The sequence below is a fragment of the Schistosoma haematobium genome, chromosome ZW (genome assembly GCF_000699445.3).
Source record: "Schistosoma haematobium chromosome ZW, whole genome shotgun sequence".
Taxonomy (NCBI): Eukaryota; Metazoa; Platyhelminthes; class Trematoda; order Strigeidida; family Schistosomatidae; genus Schistosoma; species Schistosoma haematobium.
In genome coordinates this window covers 23174898-23193844 of record NC_067195.1, presented here as the reverse complement: position 1 = coordinate 23193844, position 18947 = coordinate 23174898, and the positions used below count along the sequence as shown (strand labels likewise).

Below are 18947 nucleotides of genomic sequence, written 5' to 3'. Positions count from 1 at the left end.
ATTTAAACCTTACCGTATCAAGTAGGTCGGTTGGAGAACGGTAAGATTAAGAGCAGAAACCTAAAGTGAAATCATGCTGTTGACTCTTGCGAGCTGTGATGGCATCAGGGTTTTTCTTTCAGACAAACAGTATCTCTGGTGATCCTGCCATTTCACAGCAAAATGAGTGGGTTAGAAAAGATTGGCAGCAAAAACAACACGCTTTACCTTGCCACACAGATTTCCGAAACCAGATGGAAGGCCCTTAAAATATGAAACTTCAAAAAGAAGTATTGGTCGGTTTTTTCTAATTTAAGTTACTTGTGGTGTAGGCGAGATATAAGTCTGCCAACCAAAGAGCATATATACTTTTTAAGAGACAGCTTTGTACTACTATGTAGCTGTAAAATGTAATCTGTGAATGTAAAAGATATTCCTATGTTGCAGGTGTTCGATCGTCGGTGTACTTGAACACATGCCTCGTGCATCGTGGAACGACTGAGCGAACAGTGCTGAGGTTAGGCATAGGTCACTAGGTAAAGATAAAATATAGTTCGATGAGCTTGTGAATCTTTATCGACTGAGGAAGTTAGGACACGTATTACGTATGCATTAAAACCACCTACCTCAACGAGCACTGTTGGCTAGTGTAGGAATAAGTTGAAAAGAAGATAGAGGCGGCCAAACCGAAACTTGATAACAACCCACAAAATTGTCAACGGTGATCATGGGTTGTGGATTATGTCACATAGCTCAGAATCTGTCATAATGGTCCAGGTGCACATGTTCATTTTGTTGCCGTCGATCTTTAATTTCAATATTCCTTCATACACTTCTTTATATTCTTGCTTTACAAACTGTATTTTCAGTGTTTAGTCTTTCTCATTATCATCGATGTCATATTATTTTGATTCCTTTGCTATGCTTTTTAGATTAATTTCACCCCGCTAACGTGGTATAGTAACTTCAACCAACCTACGTATGGTTCTGCACCGATCATGATTGACGGAAAGAGTAGCACCTAAATAACTAAACTATTGTAGTGTCTAGTACCACGTCAACCCCACATGGTTGATTCTGGCTTCCGGACAGACCAATTAATTTATACCTTTTGAATCACATTTTGACCTTATCAATTATTCACTGATAACTTTGACGGTTTTTATATGAGCGTGTGTGTATCGTCCATCCCATTCATCATGTCTTTAGTTGACTTTCTTCTAGATATAAATAGTGAGTCACGGGTTAGCGAAAGAAGTTAGTACGCTTCCCTTCAACGCTTCGATTTCCCACCTCCCATCTTTAATGTCTAAGTACACATGCGTAAAATGATTTCATCCAACTCAATTCTTATTCGGCTACTTATTACCGTCGTCACAAGACGGGGTTATCCTAGATGTAATATGCGAAGTTAGAGATTTTCATTTATGGTATATTCATAGGTTAACCCAAATAGGAGTCAGTTCAACGGGCCACTGAAGTGTATATCAGAGAAGTGTACATGAAACTGGACTTGGTAACTGACTTAAAAAGAGAAGTAGGGAGAATAATTGAAAAACAGAAGTTTTATTTTCATGTTTGAAACTTCTTAATAGGTTGAATACCTGGCATCGTTTACTCTACTAACGGGTAATGTCATTTTGTGTTATATAGTTTGTATTAAAGCAAGAGGATAATGAACTTGAATTTATTGATTGCGTTTTATGATGTAACTAGGCTTGTAAAATTGTGCTTAGAAAGTAAGTTGCATCGCAACATTATTGCAATTGATACCAGGTTTTACGTTACTTGAAAACAAACTAAGTGAATACTTTTTATGTATTCAGTTGATCTCCCTGTCAAAAATTTACTTGCATAATTTAATTTGATGTTTTTAAAGTTTGTTCGATTTGAAAAGATAGTTTTCACCAAGGAATGACTTAAGTTGAATAATTTTTAAAAATTAGAATACACTAAACATCTTTTTCATTTTATTCTGAAGCAGATTAGTGTTAGAAATGCACGACTGGATGTAATATTTGACCAAAACCCTTCAAACTTTATGATGAATGTGATATTATTTAGTCGTAAAGTTAGGATTCATTCATATTTTACAAATTCAGTCTATTTGTGAAGACTACGTGGTTGGAGTCGTGAACAGTGTCTGGGAAATTGAGTGACATAACTCTAAATCGGTAGTGCAATCGCGCACGTACATTCATTCTTTATCTTTCAGTAAGTCATAAATTTCAAGATTATTTATTACTTTTCATTTCTTGAACTCTTTCTTTCTTCTCGAATCTTAGTGTTTATGTTGAACGTTATTTTTATTATTACAGATACAACAAATACTTTTAATGCTTTAAGTAATCATCATAATTTCATCTCACATGTTCTGATGTTGTGCGCAACTTGGATTGATACACATATGTGACAAGCTCCACGTTGTTGGTGAATGACATACTAGCTTCTTCCCAGAATAAATGACTTTTTTAAGCTAAAGCACGGATAAAACCTGATAAACCATTTAGTAAGAACAAGTAATTCTGATCACGCTAGTTTTATCGTCCTGGTCAATGATCTTACATGAGACATGTTTTAATATTCTTTTTTTACTTACTTCCAGGAGACTAAGTATTTGTTTTCCGGCATCTGTAATTTCTGCATAACGTTTAGAACATCTATCCTCTCGATCATCCAATCCTAATAATGTATCTTTTTTACCATCTTTGCGTTCAAACAATGGTGTTTTAGACCACGTGGTCATAATTAAACGAATTTGTTGTACATTTTCTTGAGTTTGCACGACGCGATGTTTTAAATCATCGATTTGATTTCGTGTTTTTTGTATATAATCCCATGCATCTGAAAAATATATTGATAAATAATTCACAATTAACATATGCAGGACTTATAAGAAGTGATATTTTACATACTAATAAAACCATGTGTTGGCCGTAGTCTTTATGCATCATATGTAGTGTATCCGATTGAAAGATTGAACAACAATGATTTGAAATGTAAAAAAACGTAGAGTTACATATAAGTACTGAAAATAAAGTTCTGCTAAAAAAGATATTCATTCGATTCAAGGACCTGAGGAATTTTTACCTATGACTCTATGTATGATCAAACCTACATCTTTCACGTCTCTTTATGAGCTATCAAGGTAGAACCGACTGCTTTTCATCACTTAATATCTATCTTTTTGTATATACAGAAAATATATAATCAATAATAACTGAATAAATCAAGAAAAAGTCACCTACCACTAGTTTTCCAACTTAATGAAGTTTCAGCTTCTTTTGCTTGTTTATCAAATAAACCCATTTCGTTGTTTACTAATTCTGTTTCAACAGATATAAGTTGATTAGATAAATAACTATATGCTTGAACAATCATATCTAAACTAATATGAAAATTGCGCAGTTTCTCATTTTGTTCATATAATTTAGTTGCTGAATCAGGAATTATTTCTTCTGTAAATAAGCCTAAATATTTAACCTCACGAAGGATAGCTACAAGCTAGTGAAATAAAAGCAAATTAAATACGATCAACAGTTAAATTCTAATTGATAACTAACTTTTTAGTAATGCATTAAACAGATAATTCCCAGAGTGTAGATTAATTTCGTCAAGGACTACCACCAATCGGATGATCATTAAAGATTAAGGAACGCTAAACAGAGTTGAATTTGACTAACAAACAATTATAGGTACATCTATATTTAACCTGGATGTTTTTGTGGAGGGTTCTTACATACTTCGAAAGACTTTCATAGCAAACTTACTTTGGCTGAAAAACCCAAGAGTACTAAATAACTGCTATAAATGTAGATCATAGGACTTTTACATAGTGGTTTAAAAATAATTTGTCTACTGCGAGAACTGAAGGCTTCGATTTTGATTTAGTGTCATGCTGTGTATAGTGCTAAAGAATTTTGAACTAGTATGAAGTTATATGTCTCGTCCTTCTTAGTTTGTGATGAAAAGGATCTGCGAAATACATTTATTTAGCAAAAGCCACTGACTTATATTTATGAATAGTCTTAAAACAAGACAACATGCATGGTAAGTGTAGTTCTGATTCTCAATGACTGGCTGATTGACTCTAGCATCCAATGTATTTAGTTCATAAGTGTTGAGGTAAAATATCAAATGAAACGTTTGGTTTCATATGTTTAATTTATTCAGTATATCTTTGTAAACTATCGTAACAGATCATAACTTTGTCATAGTGTCGTAATAAAGTAGTTGTAGGAAGTAACAGTTTTTGTTGATTTTGACAGCTACATTTTGACAGTATTTTTCGAAGAAAATATATCTGCGTGTCTACCTTTAAACGAATTTTTAATGCATGATGGAGACGTTATTTATGTAATAATACTGATACAACGAATGGCTTAAAATATTTTTCTCACTGTCAGGTATACCACGATAATACTTTAACACGATAGTGAGGCTACTCACGTAGTATCAGATCCAGGGTTCACGACCCAGAATAGTTAACCAGAATAACACTAGATAATGCTTCATTCAACAAAGTTACAAGCAATCACTCTTAGCGAGTCCAGAGTATAAATCAATAACAGAAAGAGAAATCACACTCAGTAGTTAGTAGACTGCCTGCCTGTTTGTCCACGCTCAGTGACCAATCATGTTTTACTTTCACCACTACATATCAAATAATAGCAATTAACGCTAGAACATTCGGTAACACATCAGCTAGAGAATGTTGTTGGTGTATTTGTGTTTTATACCAGAAAATTATCCATTCCAATGTGAACAATTTACTGGAATGAGGTAAATCACAAGGTAGGTGGGACAGTAAGCATAAACAATCACTGCAAACAGTGACCATAAAATGTCAGAAGTGTTTTTTCAAAACAAGCAACAAACAGTTTCTTGATTGTAAAACTCATGTTTGTCTCAACCAGTTGTGTAGGATTTGATTATTTCAGTAGTGATCATGGTTCTAAGTTTCGGAAAAATCAACAGTCAGATGATCGTTGTATTCAGTAATTAAAAGTTAAATTATAAATTTATTAGTTGACATAAGGATATTGCACTGATTGTTCAAAAAAGTTGAATATCTTTTATCACACGGTGATTTTTGTATATTTCTTTGATAAGAAAATTTTCATCACATTGAAAAGAAATCTTCATTCGGTTTCGTCCAATTAAAAGATTAGTTTTAAAACGGTAATAATTGCTTAGTTATTTCTGAAAATTGATATAAAAGGTAAATATTTCTCGACTCATCACCTTTTCTCCAAATTATGAACGTAAATAACGCACAAACTACAAGCTCTATTGTTTCGAACATTGTCATGGACACGGATAATGTATTCTTGAGTAAGTTGTATATGGTAGCGTTCCATTCGTCGTCTGAATATAATGTGTAATAAGAGGGTGTTATCAAGGTAATTAATGTGGATTAGGAAAGATGAATGTGAAGAATAAGAAAGGTATAAACACAAAAGGAATTGATAGGGAGGATGAGAGGTTTATAATATCCAGTTTCGGCATCTAGTGATCCAGTCATGGGCCACAGTAAACATAGAGGCTGGATATACCTCCTCTTGATAAATAAGATTCTTTGGAATTTCGTATAAAACAGAGAAAGTTTCATTGATTTAAATGTGATGTTCGCTATCTAACAAGTGAAAAAGAATGGTACTGCTAATTGATCTAGTCATTCCTTTTCCCAACCATGCTGGTACATGTTCACGAACATGCAAGGATAAAGCTCTCTGAGTACGGCCTATTTAACTAGCTCCACAGGAGCAGTTGAATTGGTATACACAAATCGCTAGCCTGTCCTTGATTTGTTGTGTAGGTACTGGTTTTGTTGAGAAAATTATATGTAACTTGGTGGCGTGAAACTACCTTTCAACAGATCTTTTGAGTCGACGTATTAAAATATCACTCCCTATGTCCTCTTTAAAGTCCAATTTCAGATACAGGGTTTTTTCACTGACCAAGTCAGTTTCTCGTTTTAAAATACATTCTAATAGAAATTTTCTAACGAAATTATCTGATTAGCTGTTATTCCGTATTGCGTTCTTTAGTGTATCTATTTCGCTATCTACACTATCTTCAGAACATAAGAGTTTGATTCTGTGGCTGAGACATTTAACCAAAATTATTTGGCATTGAAAAGGTGTAAACCTATGGAAATGGGTATACTGACCAGTTTATGTATTCTTTCTAAATATATATATCTATTTATGGAACCGTCTATCCTTATAGAAAGTAGGACATCAAGAAAAGCCATAGTAATGTCGTTCTCCTCTTAGCTGGCGAATTAAATAGATGGGTGGACCTTATTAATACAGTAAGAAAACGTAAACGCTTACTCATTCCCCCAATCCTTGACGTTTAGCGTTATTAATATATACCCCACTCATTATCTTATCACGATGATCTATTCATATGTTTACACGCATATTATGATCATTACAAGATCGAACTATATGTTCAAATAACTCCCAGAAATACTATAATAAAAATTAATTTACTGCTTGAGCATTAAACATTTTATTAGCTTTCAAGTTCAGTAATCACTATTATCAACTAATAAAAACAGTTATCAGTTTTTCCCCAGTTTGTTTTTAATGACGTGCATAGTATTTCTCTTATCACGAGATCTAAGGACTTCAGTTCCATTTCTACTTGATCGAAAAGAAGTTTAAATAAACTTCTTATCTCACTATCTATTCTTAGCCAGGAGTATAGTACGGCAGTCGAATAGAATCGGTGTCTACTTTTCCAGAAATTAAAATTTTTATCAAAACTCGGATGAAACAGTCAGACAGAATTCAAATGTAACTATGAAAATTTTCACATCCAATCAAACCAGGTTATGCTACTTTGATTTTAGCTAATCAGATTACAAAGATGCACAGTTTACAGCCAATTAACAAATTATTGCAGGTAACAAAACGTTTGTTCATTATAACACACACTTCAAGAAACAAGTTAAACAATCACTTGTCGCTAAATATTTTTTATTACACCCAAAACTTTTTCATCACCGGGGTTCAGGGATCACAATCACCGTGCAGTAATTGTCAACCTCAAAAGTTCCTCCCTTTAATTGTGTTGTGATACATTATTTTCATCTAGTCAGTCATAAACAAAGTAGAACTTTGCACAGCGAAGGAATTGAAATAGTAATGCCGATGATAATAAGACTTTAAAACAAACAGCTTAGTTAGAGAAGAGGGAATAAAGTCGTTGAATTAAAATCTTGATGTAACCTTGAAACCTTAGGTTCAAGGGTTGACAGAGAATGAGAACATTTGTGTTATTACCGATAAACCACGACACTATAAGTGTCCTCTAAAGTATTATGATTATCTTGAATAATCAAACTAAGAAGCCTACATGTACAGTTACTTTTCAGTCTGATTTTCTATGACCTAATAAACCGATGTTATTATTCGGTTTATTAGGTCCCAAAATTATTTACGATCATCTATGTTATGCCAGTACAATATATTGAATCATGTATAGTGGACGATCCAGTAATCCTAGACAATGAGGTTTCAACTATAATTATCTTCAGAATAATTTATATGTATGCGTATTGTTTAAAACTTACTTTTGCATTAAAATTTACACTTAGCATTTTTGTATTTGGATCACGTACAAGTAGTGGTTGAGATAAATTAAATGAACATATTTCATCTACACTTTTAGACCATTCATCGAATGCACGTTTTTCATAACTAAAATAAAATATCAAATATGAACTTGTACATCTACTAATGAGTATAGGAAATAATTCTTAAGTGATATGTATAGATCTTCCAAAATGTATTAAATATAAGTAATAATATTTATCAAAATAACCCATAGTATCACTGAATAAGAAAAAGAGAATTCAGCGAAGAAAATTTTCTTTTCAACGAAATCATTTACTTAAGCTGTACATTCGTATATAAAGTTATATGGAAAATGTATGTCTATAGAAGGATAGAAAGGATTGCATCACAAAAAATGGATTCGACAATAAATAACAAATGAGGTTAACGTACTAATCAAGGGGTAAGGAAGAACAAAATTTATGGGTCAGATAATAGTCCAATTGACAGATATGAAGAAAAACGACAAAACAACAAAGGTCATAATAATAAACTGAATGATAATCAAGACAACTTGTAAAAGGTAATAATAATAAATGATTAGAGTTCAAAGTGCAAAATAGTAATTTAAAAATATAGATAATAATAAAAGTGCAGAAAAAAAAACAAAAAACACACACCTAGAAACATACCCGTTAAGGGAATTAGGGCCAGGGAAGGATGAGAGGTTGGACAAATCGTTTCTGCACGCAAAGTTCAGGCTTTAGTTTGTGGATTACCAATGCCTCTGCGGTGTATAAAATATTGATTCGAACCCCCTTCGATCCAGTTCCTTTGACTCTGTAAACTATCTTAAACGAAGAGTCTTTTGGAGCGATATGTCCACAGTTGATTAAGTGCTCCTGTATCGAACTCGTGATTGTTTTACGTTCAAGAGCCATGCCAGATAATGTTCCGAGATGCGTTTGGATAATGATTGCTTTGTGCGGCCTATGTAACATGCCCCACATGAGCAAGTAAATTTATAGATACACATTGAAGTGACTCAAAGCGAAAGTTTGTCCTTAACACACCCCAGAATGGTAGGTCGGCTAGAGAAGATGATTCGAAGCTTGGCTGTGTGGAATAATTTATGCAATGATTTCGAAATCCGTCTATTTAGGATTTCCGCAGCCGTATCTCCCTTAAATTCCATATTCATAAATAGAGTTTTTTCTCTACTGTCAATGCTTTGTCATGAGGTCTAGGTACCGAGTTTCTATCGATGAATCTCAGTGGATGACCATTTTTGATGAGGGTCTGTCGAAGATAAAATAGTTCCCCATCTATTGTGTCATTGGAACAAATTTGCCTGATCCTTGAGGATAAAGAATGAATTAAGTTCCTTTTTCTACTTAATGGAATCCAACTGTGGAAGTTCGTGTACTGTCCATTCCAAGTGGGTTTTCTATATATCGATCTCTGTAATAAACCGTCTGGCATTCTTTTTAAATAGATATCAGGAAAATGAAATTCGTGGTTTGTCTCTGCTTCTAAGGTGAATTGGATTGATGGGTGGCAGTCATTGAAAATATTCAAAATATCATTGAGGTCACCATCTTCTTCGCAAATCATGAAAGTGTCATCCATATATCTTTTATATAAATGAAATCTCTCAATTATTGGTCGAAGTACCGAATTTTCTAGGTTCACCATAAAACAGTCAGCCAGGAGAGGACCCAATGGAGAGCCCATTGCAACTCCATCTATTTGTTTATAGAAAACATCATTAAATCTAAATTGCACGTTGAGCGTACATCGTAGAAGTAGTTCTTTAAGATAATGTTTCAGGATACGCATATCAAGATTATTGTTTTCAATATAGTCACATAAAAAGCAAATGGTTTCCGTGAGGGGAACAGTTGTAAAAAGAGAAGTGACGTCTAATGAGAACATTTTCTTACCGGCTACATTGGTATTTCTAATGGAGTTGACAAAGTCAAAGGAATCAAGAGAGTTGTATTTGTTGATATGATTTTTAACAGGTTGTAGAATGTTAACTAAACATTTAGCGATCAAGTGGTAGGGAGAATTGTTCATATCCAGGATAGGACGTAGTGGGACATTATTCTTATGAACTTTTGGGAGTCCATATAGTCTTGGTACAACAGAACCAGATGGTTTGAGGTGTTCATAGAGGTCATGATTGATAATGTCCTCATCTTTCATTTTTAAAATTTTAATTAGCATTTGTTCATTTTTTTCAGTAGTGTCTTTTTTAAAGTTCTCAATAGAGAATCTGACAGGATCAGATAATATTGAAGATATTTTGGTAACATAGTCAATACGATCCATAAGAACAATTCTTGCACCCTTGTCTGGGCGGCATAAAACTAAGTCCTGATTTCTCCGAAGATCAGATAATTGAGATTTATGTTCTTTTTTGAGTAATTGGCTAATTGTAGGTATTTTATTTACATATTGATTACAACAATCCACAAGAGTTGTTTTAAAATGCTCAAAATCTTCATTAGACACTGGAGTAAGGCCATTTGTCTGTCGCATGAGGCTTTCAAACTGGATTTTCGCGTTGAGTTCATTAATGTTAGTAGACGTGTTACAAAATTTAGGACCGAGGGATAATGCTTGTAGCTGAATGGTCGATAATGTTATACTTGAGTAATTGAAAACATATTTCTTCCTTACCCCTTGATTAGTACGTTAACCTCATTTGTTATTTATTGTCGAATCCATTTTTTGTGATGCAATCCTTTCTATCCTTCTATAGACATACATTTTCCATATAACTTTATATACGAATGTACAGCTTAAGTAAATGATTTCGTTGAAAAGAAAATTTTCTTCGCTGAATTCTCTTTTTCTTATTCAATAATATTTATGATTATCATATTGAGGATACATTATTTAAACCAGTGTGGTTATTCTGTGTAATAAAATGACTACAGTTATTCTTGAAAACTGATGGTGATTGGTTGGCTGTTTAATAGGAAAAGCTTAGTTTAAAAGTCCTGCCATATATATAGCATATATAGCATGAACTGTTAAAGACTTCGAAAATGGGATGAAACAACTATCCAAAGAATACTATTTGCAATAGCTCATCAATTCCTGTTACTCAATAGTAAACACGAAATTAGAATTTTAAAATATACAACTCACATTTCTTGTTAATTCTTGTAAACAGATGCAATCTCTAAACAGTTTTTAATCAAATAACAAATTAGATGTCTAGACAACAAATTACAGACGAACTAATCAGATTTAAGGTAGCACCTCTTGGATTTTTGTGTGAATTTCATTTATCTATACGTCTAAATAGAATTCTGTATTTACAATTGATGTCAGACAGATAGTCAAGATAGAGTGGTTGAACATTTTGGAAATTTTAGAGATGATTACCGGTTCAAGTTAAGGAATTCACAACAGCACAAAAGAAAGCGGGAAATTCTTAGAATCATTAATATGAGTAGACTTTGAAAGTGCAGAGTAAAAATTAATTAGTGTTTAATATTTAACCGAAGATAATGGATAAATGGATCTGATAATTTTGAGTGATATCTAATTTTAAAATATTAGATTATTTAAACATTGTGAATGAAGCCTACACTCTTAACGACATACAATTTAGATCAACAGTCGCTGTCTTAGTAAATCACAAAGAGCACGAAACCGCTACTATTCTCAAAAGAAATTAGGCTTACGCATGAAGGAGATTCAGTATTTGGTCATATTTCTTTTGAATTAATTCACCTTCTTTGGTATGAAATATTCTAAAACGAAAGTATAAAGAAATAGAAAATTAAACGAGGTTAACAGTTGTTTACTTAGATCAGGTAACATTGATAATCTTCCGCAATTCAACTGACTGAGTCATTTGAATGACATAGTACATGGGAAAAATTATGTTAGATCAATGTTGGGTTTAAAACAGATTCAGTTGAAGATCATAGCTTGCATGAAACCAAGTCAGTCGGTCACATTCAACATATAACCTAGTACATGAGTGCACCGGTAAAAGTTGTTACACTACACATTAGCACACCAGAATGAGTTTATCAAGACAGATCCGACAGACGTTGAAATAATAGTAGGAAAGTTTAGCCATAGAAGGTTTAACTCGAAGATAAAATATAGGTTCATAAAGTAAAAAATTCATATGATAATCCATAGACATAAGATTCAAAGGAAGATAAAGAGTGAATGCATCTGTGCCATTGCGAATAATTCTGAGTCGTGTTACAGAAAGTTTCTCAGCATTCGTTACGACAATCGCTTGGACTTCAACCAGGTAATCTGCACCTTCATAAATGACTCAGTAACTTCATGGACAAATGCTACGTCATGATTTGGTTGCCTTTAGGTTTATTGCAACCTACTCTCACACCAGATAACATATTCCGTTGAGGTAGTTGGTGGCTGGCCATACGTAATACATGTCCCAACTACATCAGTTGATAAGGATTTATTTTCTCGTCAGAACATTGAGTAACTAATCTAATCCCATACTCTAAGTCGGTGGTTGGAGGTAATCGACAGAAAACCCAGGACCTAGGTTTCGTACTATTTGGCACTTATCAATAGGGTGTACCTGTAATCTTTAGGGAACTAATACTCTCTGATGGATTCGATCCCGTGTCACCCAGCTTCACAGTCAGAGATGTTACCACTGATCTATCCAGGCTGCAACTGACCTACCGTAAGACCGAGATGTAATACACATCCCACAGTGCATATCATGTATTGCACGCGATACCGAGTCACATGACCAGTGGTCACACTGCAACTTGGTTGATCGAATACTATATGCATTAAGAAGGACCTGACGCAAATGATATTGGCCACTACTCAGTGATCAATCAATTGTAAAACCCATATTCTGTTAATAGATTATGAAGGATTTTCACGCTTAACATGGTTAGTCAGTCAGTCAGCTACAACGTAGAACCAGGCACATATATGCATAGGTCCAAGTTGCCATACCTCATTAGCACAGCAGGATGAACACCAGATTCATAGAAGTAGTTAATTCAGTGGTGGCATGAATGGTTCAAACCAATTTATTGTGATCGAAGCAGTTATAAAATTTTATTAAGTTTATTTTCTATGTAGTTCGCGAATTAAATTCTCCCTGGAAAACAGTTATGTTATATTCAATCATTTGACATAATCTTTTCCTATTCAACCATTATCTAAGTTAATCAGTTAAATTGAAAAATAAATTCACGTGATCTTCACATTTTAATAACATCTATAAAAAAGTGGTTCTTGTTCGCCGAAATATGAATTTTATGGGAAGGAAAGATAGGTTGGGAAAATAATATCTTTTGAGAAGAATTCAGTTGAGAAAATATTTTAATAGTTGAATCCATGAGTCGATCTAAGCTAGAGCACCATTGAAAACCTGAGAGCACTGTACTGCTGTTTCATCCTCGTATAGAACTCTTCAACAGTGAGCATCCACGGCCGTTCAGTGCTTACAGGTTTTCAATGGTGGTTTAGCTTAGATTGACTCATGAATTCAATTATTAAAATTACTACAATCTCCACGGATTCCCATTCCAAGAAAATATTTGTCAATACTAAACACCTTACTAAGGGTTACTTTCAATGGTGTCAGTTAAACGAAGTTGAATGTATTAAGCTTATAACAGCAAACGACGAAAGCTAAACATCTCCTTTATTTTATTTTTTTTATGCTGCACAGAACAGCGGTATTCAGCCGTATTCATGGTTTTCCCAAGTTTTTTTTACTAAAGTAGGTAATAAAGAGTTTTAGAATGATATAAATTATTCTATATTTGTTATTTTATCCTCTTAAACTAATATAAATATAGTATACTGACTCAGCAGTGTTTGATTATTCATTCACATTTGCTCCTTCCTTTAAAATGATTCGTCATTACCTTAAACTCCGCCTGTAGCTGTTTTAGGGGTTACTGCCGGTCTCAAGCCCGGGTAAAGGAGGGGTATTGGACGTGGGATCGACAACCCTATAGCATAGAAAACAATCCTGTTAAAAAACACTAACCAGAATAAACAATTGAAACCATTTAAATTCTGCCTTCCGATTTGAAGGAAGAATAATAACACCTCATGATGAAAGCCGAGATTCTTCAAAAGTCACGCGGCCGATACCATTACGAACAACTAGAGCAACAATTAATATAGATACATGGAATGACTGGACAATGTGGGAGACCGAGAGGACCAGTCAAATGGCAACGGAAATGAGGGGATACAACTTGGCGGTTCTTGGAATAAGTAAAACCCGTTGAACCCAAGCTGGACAGAAAAGGATAAATTCGAGAGAGATGCTGTTTTACTCGAGTCACAAAGAAGAAAGTGCTCCACAAACTTAGTGAGTTGCTCTGATGCTGTCCAAAGAAGCACTAAATGTACTTATAGGATGGGAATCTCATGGATCCAGAATCATCAAAACATCAATCGAAACAAAGAAGAAGGGAATCACAATGAATGTTATCCAATATTATTCACCTACCAATCCTAACAATGAAGGCGACAAAGATCAGTTTTACGAGAGGCTGCAACCGATCATAGCGAGGTGCTCAAGAAAGGACCTGACTATCCTTATGGGAGACCTAAACCTCAAGGTCGGAACGGACAACGCCGGGTATGAAGGTATTGTGGGACGAAATAGACTGGGAGAAAGTAACGAGATTGGTGACAGATTTGCAAACTTATATGTATTCAACGAAATCGTTATAGACGGCACAATATTCCTTCACAAACGCATACACAAAGCTACATGGGTCCCACAGGATTACACTACAGAAAAACAGACCAATCATATCCGTATCACTACAAAATTCAGAAGGTCAGCGAAAGATGCGAGAATCAGGAGAGGAGCTGACATGACTTCAGATCACCACCAACTGGTGGTTGCCAAGATGAAACTGAAGCTAAAGAAGTAATGAATAACTGAGGAAACAACATTACAAAGGTTTGAAACAGCCTTCCTTCCAGATACTAACAAACCCAACAAATTCAAGATATCTCTCAACAACAGGTTCCAAGCCTTACAAGATCTACTGAGAGAAGAGGAAACTACTATGGAAAACAATTGGAAAGGGATCAGAGAAGTACTAACTTCAACGTGTCGGGAGGTTCTGGGTCTCAAGAAGCATCATCACAAGGAATAGATCTCTGTGGAAATCCTGAACAAGACTCAAGAAAGGAAAAATAAGAATATAGCACTTAACAACAGCCGAACAAGAACAGAGAAACTCAAGACACAAACTGAATGCACTACAGCAAACAAACAAGTAAAGACGAGTGTAACACCGGCCAAAGCACTGAAGCCTGACATACAAGTGACTGCAAACATGCTCCACGTTCTATTCGGGAGGATTCGGGAGAAAGAATAAGTGCCACTGTCAGACTGGAAATCTAAACAAGTGCGAGAACTACAGGGGCAGTTGACTACTCTCAGCTTCAGAAAAAAGTTTTTAACAAAGTGTTGATGAACCGGATGAACGATTCAGTAGACGTGCAACTTCGAGATCAACAGACTGGATTCCGTAAGGATCGGTCGTGCACAGACCAAATCACTACACTACGGATCATTGTTGAGCAATCAATTGAATGGAACTTGTCACTATACATCAACTTCCCTGATTATGAGAAAGCGTTTGACAGGAAAATCTTATGGAACCCTCTTCGATACCATAGTGTATCTGAGAAAATCGTCAACATCATCCGGAATTCATACAACAGACTACACTGCAAAGTCGTGCATGTAGGACAGCTAGCTGACAGATGCATTCCAAATGAGAACCGGAGTCAGGCAAGACTGCTTACTCTCCACTGTTCACTTCTGGTGTTTGACTGGATTATGAAGACCTCAACATCTGAGAGGACGTACGGAATACAATAGACAGCCTAGATACAGCCAGACGATTTGGACTTCGCAGATGACCTAGCTATTCTGTCCCATACACACGAACAAATGCAAATGAAGACAACTAGTGTAGCAGCAGCCTCTGCATCAGTAGGCCTCAAGCCACACAAAGGAAAAACCATGATCCTCAAATACAACACGAAGAACACCACCCCAATCACACTTGATGGATAAACTCGGGGAGATGTGGAATCCTTCACGTACCTGGGAAGCATAATCGAGGAACAAGGAGGGTCTGATGCAGATGCGAAGGCATGGATTGGCAAAGCAAAGGCCGTATTCCCACAATTGAAGAACATATGGAACCCAAAACAACTGCCAACAAATATCAAAGTCACAATCTTCAGTACGAACATCAAGACAGTCCTACTGTAAGAAGCTGAAAAGTGGAGAACTATAACAACTATCATCAAAGAGGTACTAGTATTTATGAACAATTTTCTTCGGAAGATACTCAATGTTCATTGGCCGGAAACCATCAGCAACTGCCTACTGTGGGAGAGAATAAATCAGCTTCCAGCTGAGGGAATTAGAAAAAGACGTTGGCAGTGGATAGGACACACATTACGGAAATCAACGAATTGCATCACGAGGTGGTCCCTAACTGGGAATCCTGAAGAGAAACAGAAAGGAGGAAGACCAAAGAACACAGTGTCCAGATTTGGAAGCAGATATGAAGAGAATGAATATCAACTGGAAGGGATTACCGAGGACAGAGTTGGATGGACAGTGCTGGCCGGCGACCTATGCTCCTCCATGAGGGGTAACAGGCGTAAGTAAGTATCATTGCCTTAATGAAAATATTTATTAAGTTGGTTACAATAATACAACTTAAGGAATGAAGAATATGGTTTCATGTCATCTTACAAAATTCCGGTTGGAAGAAAACCGATTGACAGAAAATGTACACGGTAAAATAACTAATTCTCGGTTTAGTCTACAAATTAGAACACACTTACGGTAAGTCTAATTGATTTATCATTTCCATGGGTTGTGTAATGCGACTCTTCAAATCATTTGCCCATTTTAAATTTCCTGACAATCTAGGCATATTTTTATGAATTTCTGAATAATATGATGGTTGTTTCTTGTTAAGACCAAGTTTTACATCATGCTTCTCTTCTGATGATTTATCATCTGTTTGTGACTTGTCATTTGCAGATGATATTGAGTTCAATAATGGAACTGATAATAGTAGAAAAAAAACTATTCATCTATCATTTATATTAAGAAATACAAACCAGATTCAGAGTAAGTACAATAAAAAGTAAAATGTGAGATAAAATCAATATTTTTTGAACCTTTGTATTTTGTAATTCTGTCTACAGTTCTTTTGGGGTCTTTTCCGGTCCCCAGCTCGGATAAAAGAGGAGTTTTGGGCAAAGGGTTAGCAACTCCATTCCATATAAGAAAACCAAGGGAAGGCACTGCAGGGGGATAGGTCACACTTTACCGAAATCATCGGATCGCATCACAAAGCAAGCTCTAACTTGGAATCCTCAAGGCAAAAGGGAAAGAGACAGTCCGAAGAACATGTGGGGCCAGAAATCGGAAGTGGACATAGGAACGATGAATAGCACTTGGAAACAACTGGAAAGGAGAGCCCAGAACAGAATTGGTTGGAGATCTATGGTGTAGAGCCTATGCTTTACAAGGGTTAACAGGCGTAAGTAACATTTTATTGAAGTGGATTAACATTTTATAAATAACTAGAAAATTGTGTTAAATAATTTACTTGTAAAACTAAAATGAAATACTAGTTGTTATTACTGATGGATCGACTTCAGGAATATTAAAACAATGTCTTTACAACAGTGATTAACGGTTATTTGTCTTCTGGCCACAAATTTGCTTTATTATAATTCCACTTTCAGTACTTTACTTCGGTGTGTAGTATTGTTCAGCGATTCATAGTATTATTTATATGAATGAATTATTATATGATTGTGTCTGTCGGTGGAAAAACGAAGTGACAGACCCCATACTATTCATAGTAATGCTTCTTTTTGAGTTTTAGAGAAGTTCCGATGACGTTATGCTACATACGTTCCGTTAAAGCTTGTGAGTAAATATTACAGTTAAAATACATTATTAGTTAATTAAAACCAATTCAAAAAGATCATTGAAATATTTTAAACAATTCGGAAACAAATAAGCAACAGATTTTTTAAAAATACAGCTTTTAATCAACTACTCACTTTCTTGTCTAAACTTTTCACCAGCTACATGATAGTCATAGATATTTTTCACTGTATCCATCTCTTCATTCAACATTTGAGTTAGTAATTTATATTTAGGTTGAAAACTCTCCTTGATTATGGGTCTGTCCAATAATGTATGCAGAATACTAATAAGCTGTAATACAATGTAGGTAAAAATTCAAATTTGCAGTTAAATGTATGAGATAGGTTTGTGATATGTGAATAAGAATTGATGTTTGGAGAACTAGGATCTTGGTAGGATTTAAGAAAATAATTTCTGTCTCCTCAGTATCCGTTTTAGCCACGAGAACTAAATACCAATTAGTTTCACTTGAGTTTACAAATATTACCCTATCGTTAGGTGTTCTAAGATGGTCAGGACCCAAACGGAATACATCTATCATTTGAAGTCAATCTTATTACCAGCATAGTGCGAAGTTGAATACATTATGACGATCAGGGTTCAAATCCTACAGGTAGCACCAGTCTGGAAATGACTGAAATATGTCTTGCTAACGAGTACCAACTATCACATAACCTAGTTTCATAGATTCCTTCTGGTCGTCTCCAAATACATAATATTAAGGCAGCCCAACTGACTGATTCAATACATGGTATGACTAAGGTATCTGGATTCATAATTTTCATTCTATTCAAGCCAATCCCAATTAAACTAAGTCTGAGATACAGATATATTGGCCATCTAAGAGCAATAATATTAGACAATGGAAAGCAATTGAGCTGTGGTGGTGGTAATTTCTATGAAGTAAAAATGTTTGTAGTAAACAAACAGGGGAAGTTTAAGGATAGTTGTTCCAGAATAAAATGTCATTCAGTTTTGATGAGAATTGACAGTCCATCACGAGGAATATATTGCTGACAGATTAAAAGCAAAGTATAATAATTCTGATTATCGATCCACCAACTAACAATATATATTAATAGTCTAATTTAGTTATTTATATATTACTTTGACTGGTCGTGTAATGAAAGATAATGAATGGAACAGGTTGTTGATACTTTAAATGACTAAACTATCTAATAGTCAGATGTTGTAGATCAGCAAACAGAGCACTGAACTGGTAGTTTGATTACCCCTACTTCAAATTCTGCGATGACCCAAGTTTACTTCTAATCAGTATGTTTTGTTATTCTTTGTGATAAAAAGAATTTTCTAATTATTAGTTAACAGATTGAAATCATGAGTCAGTTGAAGCTAGACCACCATTGAAAACCTGGAAGCACTGGACGGCCGTTTCGTCCCAGTATAGGACTCCTCAG

At 34.9% G+C, this 18947-nt stretch overlaps 1 protein-coding gene across 1 annotated transcript in view; it reads right to left on the bottom strand.

The window, feature by feature from the left end:
* The window catches only part of MS3_00010331 (uncharacterized protein), a gene marked incomplete at its 5' end in the record, with an annotated part of 60624 nt that overhangs the window by 29413 nt on the left and 12264 nt on the right, over positions 1-18947 (bottom strand). The window contains 6 exons of the mRNA XM_051218692.1: positions 2579-2823; positions 3228-3483; positions 7565-7691; positions 11249-11317; positions 16425-16602; positions 17664-17820. Of these exons, the coding sequence (XP_051070756.1) occupies positions 2579-2823; positions 3228-3483; positions 7565-7691; positions 11249-11317; positions 16425-16602; positions 17664-17820 (1032 nt within the window). The remainder of the gene's footprint in view (positions 1-2578; positions 2824-3227; positions 3484-7564; positions 7692-11248; positions 11318-16424; positions 16603-17663; positions 17821-18947) is intronic.